Source organism: Nothoprocta perdicaria, unplaced genomic scaffold, assembly GCF_003342845.1.
Source record: "Nothoprocta perdicaria isolate Ctin4 unplaced genomic scaffold, notPer1 scaffold_155, whole genome shotgun sequence".
Lineage (NCBI taxonomy): Eukaryota > Metazoa > Chordata > Aves > Tinamiformes > Tinamidae > Nothoprocta > Nothoprocta perdicaria.
Window position 1 is genome coordinate 89,663 of NW_020454705.1, and position 6,000 is coordinate 95,662.

Genomic DNA, 6,000 nt, shown 5'->3' on the forward strand with positions numbered 1-6,000 from the left:
TAGTATTTAATTTAGTTTTATGGACTGATTGTATTCATGCAATCATCTGGTGATCATCTAGTCCAGATTGCTTGTGGTAATAAAAACAGTAATAAGCAACCGGTCATTTTTGCCCTTTAGTGTGTATCACACTGTGAAAGCTGCACRCTTAGTCCAAGCTTTGTAACAAAGGTGGTTGTAAAACTCAGTGAACTTGGATATAAGAACTATAAAACAGTAAACTTCGGTGGTCTTTAGCTTGCTGGAGTGAAATGATGAAATAATTATTATTACCTTGTTTCTTCCATTATATTTCATGGGAAAAAAAAAGCGTTTGCTATGCATTCCCATGCCTTCCCTACAAAATACTCACAGCATCTTTATTTTAAATCTGCAGGTTGTTATCTGCTATTTTAAGGGTGTCAGAAGTAGAATCTCGAGCAATAAGGGCAAATCTCACACACCTGCTGAGTCCCCAGATGGGCAAAGACATCGTTTGGTTCCTCAAGCGCTGGGCAAAGACATACCTCTTGGTGGACGAGAAGCTGTATGATCAGGTAAGGATATGACTATGATCTGGTGAGTATTAGCAGTAATGCTTTCTTACGAATGCAGATGACAGTGTAGCTTATTTAAGCTTCAATTTTTAAGTGTTTTTAGTATATAAAATGTTACAGTTATTTTGGAATTGGTATAAAAGTGGATGTTTTCTTCTTTTTTTTCCTTCTCTTAAGTAGAAGTGCAAATTGTAAGGAAACTCTACCTGCACATCTTGGTGTAAATATGATTTTTGTAGCCATCAGTGTAGCAAAGTAACTGAGCATTCTCTTAAGCTGTTCACTGGGTAAAACTCACCAACCACAGTGATTTTTGAGTGTCTCTCACTTCCCCCCAGATGTCAGGGGACCATCTCTACTGCAGGGCTTGTGCCTGGTGGGTGCTGGTCCCTCAGTSATCTGATGGTGACTGAGAGCTGGGTATCTCACGCTGTTGCAGGGTGGTTATATGCTGCCTCCTTGCCTCTCTGCACTCTCCTATGTTCTCATTGTACCTTAGCTGATACGTGTTACACATTACAGCACTAATCATCATTAGGCCTTGATCACCATTTTGCTTATAGAACTAACTGTAACCCARCTAGCTAACAGAGACCACTCCTGCAGAGGAGGTCCTGCCGACTGGTGGTTCTGGAGAGGGAAAAGTTTTCTCCTGCTGAAGCAACTAAGAATACTAACGCTTCAGGAAGCTTTTCCTTAACCAAACTGGGGATACCAAAGGCTGGTGATTACTTCAAAACATGTTATTCTATCTAAAGTAGAGCAAAGAATTTGTAATTCAGATGGGGAAGAATTGGAGAACGTAAGAGTATGTGAAAAACAGTGCAAAGCAACAAAACAGTGTATCTGGGGAAAGCACATCTTTAATTTGTGTTTACCCGTGGCATCTCAGTGTGATTGGACTCTTATTTTATGCTCAGTCATGAAAAGTTTGAAGTTGAGTGTAATTGTGATATGCTGACATGAAGCCTGTGCACGATTATTAAATGTCTCTTGAGTTTCAATCTTAAGAAACTTTATTATAAAGATGGGAGAACTTTCAGTTTCAAGGAAGCAGATGTTAATGTGCCAGGACCAGAATGTGTCCCCTTTCTGTAGAGAATGAAGGAACATTGCAGAAGGGAATTCTCTGTGATGAAAATAAGTTCTAACAAAAYTGACCTCAGAGATTAAGAGTTAGATATATTTCTAATATTTTTCATTATTTAATTTTAAAGAATTTCTTCATAAATTATTGGAACTGCTTTTGGGAGGTGAAGTTGGGATCTTTTAATTTTTAAAGCTTTTAAACTTTCATTAGCACTAAAAGCTAGACATGCTCAAATTGTAATGAGGTTTAAGCTTTTCTTTCTTTTGGGTGTTGTGCTTAAAACGGAAAGAGAAACTTGACAAAGGTTTTCTATTCCAGGTATGCTTTGCCTTTGTCTGTGTAACCTTTGTGTTTATTTTAAGTAGGGAAGTAACAGCCTGAAAAGATTTTGCTGACTGATTACCATACACTTTTGAGTTCTGGCTTTTGTAAAACTCACTCATTTTAATGCTTTTCTTATAGATAAGTCTGCCATTTAGTACAGCATTTGGTGCTGATACAGAGGGTTCCCAATGGATTGTGGGTTACCTTTTAGAAAAAGTGATCAGTAACCTGGCAGTGTGGAGTTCAGAGCAGGACCTTGCAAATGATACTGTACAACTGCTAGTAACATTAGTGGAAAGGAGAGAGCGGTAAGTTGCTGTACCTCTGGAAGTCAAAACATCCCTTTTGCTTCCTTTAAGTTATTTTGGCCAAAGTAATCCAGATCTGGGGCATTTCATATCCATGTCTCTAAGTGAAATGGCTTTAGGAACCTGCTATAAATGGGGGAAAAAACGGTGTGGCAAAGTGAGGAGTGAGACCTAAGTTTTGACCAAATGTAACCTACTTGGTTGTTGTTTAGAAGTGCCCTCTCCTTCCCCTACCTTTGTGCCTCACTAAAGGCAAACTCTCCTGGTCTCCACTCTTATTGCAAGGGCTTTGGTGGTGTTGCTGATTCGTGCTGAACACGAGGCTTAAGATTGAAAGGTCAAATACCAGCATAAGCCAGTGTAAAATTTGTTTAAAATAGTAAAACTGCCCAGAGTTTGGCAGATACGGACAAATTTCAAAGTTTTCTTGGGTATTAGGAATTTTGAAGCAGACAATTGAATGTTTTTCTTGTGAATTGACATGCAATTAAATATGTAAACATAGATTCACAGTTCTTTTGAAAGACTGTTCTGAAGTGTGAGGAATTAAATGTTTAAGAGATTTTCTTGGGGGGGGGGGAATTTGTAAACCCCACAGGAGCTACTTTAGGAATAAACTGCTTCCTTTATCATGATGTAATGAGACTAAGCTTTTAATCCATATAATATGTCTATTAACTGTGTGCTTGTATGTGTGTAAAACTAGAGTATTTCCCTTTTCTCCTAAATGAATTGAGCCATTTTATTGAGTATATATGTTAGAAATCTTAGCTGGGAGATGAATTGAAAGTTAAAAAATGATTTAATCTTAGAATAAAGGAATTAAAAGAAAACACAAAAAAAGACAACTGCTATCAGTCTGATATCTGCTCGTACCATTTCCTGATACCTTTTCTTTAATTAAAGGGTTTTCTTTTCCTCCCTTTTAGGGCAAACTTAGTTATTCAGTGTGAAAACTGGTGGAATTTAGCTAAACAATTTGCAAGGCGAAGTCCTCCTCTTCACTATTTGTCCAGCTCTGTGCAAAGAACACTAATGAAAGCTTTAGTTTTAGGAGGCTTTGCCCATATGGACACAGAAACAAAGCAACAGTACTGGACAGAGGTAAGCTATTTAATGTTTCTCTTACTTTTATTTGAGCAAGTAACACAACTCTGGATTTGAAGTTGAGTTTGAAGTCAGTTTAGGGAATTTTACAATGACAAAGTCAACTGTTGCAGAATCTTTTGAACATCTGATCCTCACTTTTTTGTGATTCTCTGGACGTCAGCAGTTATATATTTGGGCACCAATGAGCTGCCCATGAGACTGTACTATACAAAATTACACTGTRACAAAGATTGTTGTGAACATCTTAGCACTTTTATTGGTGTCCTAGAACAACTTTTTGTTGGCTGACACAGAATTTGGAACAAAATCAAATAATGTTGAGTCAGGGAAGGTCATTTTTATGTGTGTAAACATTACAAAATAGCCTTTGTAGGTGTTGCTTTTGAAACCAGGCTGCAGATGATAGTGTTCAGCGAGAATCATTAATCACTGTGCTTCGTTTGACACTAATGTGACACAAAATAGCGTAGCTGAGCCAGTGCAGTCTGAAAGTGATTGATTCATGTCCTTTTGTGCCAAAGGAGTTTGCTGAATTACTTAAAGCTGCAATCTGATTCACATCATGTGGTGCTTATCTCAGTGTGATTTGTCTTTTTGAGGTTCTTCAGCCACTTCAGCAGCGATTCTTGAACGTCATAAACCAAGAAAACTTTCAGCAGATCTGTCAAGAGGAGGAGGTGAAGCAGGAAATCACTGCTACACTGGAAGCACTCTGTGGCATTGCTGAGGCTACCCAGATTGACAATGTAGCAATTCTCTTTAATTTCCTAATGGACTTCCTTAATAATTGCATTGGGTTAATGGAAGTATACAAAAACACCCCAGAGACTGTTAATCTCATAATAGAAGTCTTTGTTGAAGTTGCACATAAACAAATTTGCTATCTTGGAGAGGTAAATACAACCAAAAGGAGGAGGAGGGGAAGGTGGGGTATGTGTGTGCTGTAATATCTTATAAACCAATTGTAGAGATGTTGTAGATTCTGTAGAGTGAAAAATGCTCACAGATACACCTGTTAGTCCTAAATACAGTACAGATGTATTCCAAGAAATTGTCAGGTAAAATGAGTCYGTGCAGAGCACTTTGGTCTTTGCACTGTTGGCTAATTTTGCTTTTGTGTCTAGAAACGTTTCTGCCTGCTCCGAACTATGCACAGACTAGCAGTGAAATATGCAAAATTTGGTAGCAGAGATGACTTCTGTAGGGATTTTATTGGCAATTATCTTTCTTYAAGACTGAGATATTGATAAAAGTGACGTTTTAATCAGAAGCATGTCAGTGCATGGCTGTAAGTGTTCTTATTACTTGAAGCAGGTGATCCATGATGATTTTGTGTGTGGTTGTTGGGAAAAGATGGGTAGCATAATGGAARTTAAAACCTTGACGTATCATTGACCATATAACACTGTATTGAAACAAAGTTATTTTTAGCATATAGAGGCTTTCCTTTATTTATCTATTTATTTTTTAATAGGCCAAAGCCATGAACTTGTATGAGGCCTGCCTAACTCTGCTCCAGGTATATTCCAAGAATAATCTAGGTCGGCAACGAATAGATGTTACAGCAGAAGAAGACCAGTACCAGGATCTCCTTCTTATTATGGAGCTTCTCACCAATCTTCTATCAAAAGAATTCATAGATTTCAGTGATACAGGTATGAAGCAGCTGGGCACTGATAAACCATAACTTGTATTCTTAAACAATAAAAATGTGAGGGATCATGTGCTCAATCCAGGCAAAGTGAAAACTGAAAATGAGATCAGGTTATTAAAATTACTGTTTAATGTGCTAATAGCAAAGGAAACTCTTCACAGTATGGCCCATCTGTAGCAGCAGTTAAGTATTTAAAAAAAAAAAAAGGCATAGAAAAGTCAAAACATGAAGTGGCTGCAAGAGGAGGGATGGAGTACCTTAGTACAAGATCCAAATTTTGTGAAATGCTGAACTATTAAAATTCTGGATTTGTTTGTTTTTGTTTTTTTATTTTTTATTCCTCATATACAGAACATACTTTATGTGGTTGTGGTTTGAATTTGAGGTTCTTTCTTGCATTCCAGCCTGTTCCTTTCTTTCATATGGCTGCCGCTTAAAATCACATTAGCCCTGAATACGAGCTGCCAGCTGTAACCTGGCCGTGCTGCTTTGCTTTTGAATAAGTGAAAACAGGTTGGCCAGACTGAGATCTTTCCATGTCTTGTGCAGTTGCAGGAAAAACATGATCCATAACAAGCTCAATCTGCCTGGGTTGTTTTAGTAGTCTTCACTGCTGCTCTGAGGCTCTTCAAAGAGAGAGGACCTTGTACTCAAATCTGACTAGTTTTGCATTGCACATGCACAGCACAGCGCTGCACAGCCAGGCTGGGACGTTGTCCACTGAATGGACCACTCAACACCGTGTAACTTACCTGTTGTGAGTTCAGGCTTTGCCTGTTGGCTCCATAGAAAACACTGTGAAACASGGATGTGACTGCTGCCAAAACATCACAGCCACATATCAAAGACATTGGAGCTTGTCTAGATACTATTGCAGACTAAATACAGGCATGATAAAAGTAAGGCAACTGCCGGTTGATGCCAAACTGCCAGTCTTGTCAAGTTTTAACATGAAGTATTTTCCTCAATAACTTGGCT

The 6,000-nt window shown here is 38.2% G+C and overlaps 1 protein-coding gene across 1 annotated transcript in view; it reads left to right on the forward strand.

The window, feature by feature from the left end:
• Window positions 1-6,000, forward strand: part of XPO4 (exportin 4) — a 69,717-nt gene that overhangs the window by 56,407 nt on the left and 7,310 nt on the right. The window contains exons 14-18 of the mRNA XM_026035017.1: window positions 377-536; window positions 2,089-2,258; window positions 3,188-3,362; window positions 3,968-4,261; window positions 4,843-5,023. Coding sequence (XP_025890802.1) covers window positions 377-536; window positions 2,089-2,258; window positions 3,188-3,362; window positions 3,968-4,261; window positions 4,843-5,023 — 980 coding nt within the window. The remainder of the gene's footprint in view (window positions 1-376; window positions 537-2,088; window positions 2,259-3,187; window positions 3,363-3,967; window positions 4,262-4,842; window positions 5,024-6,000) is intronic.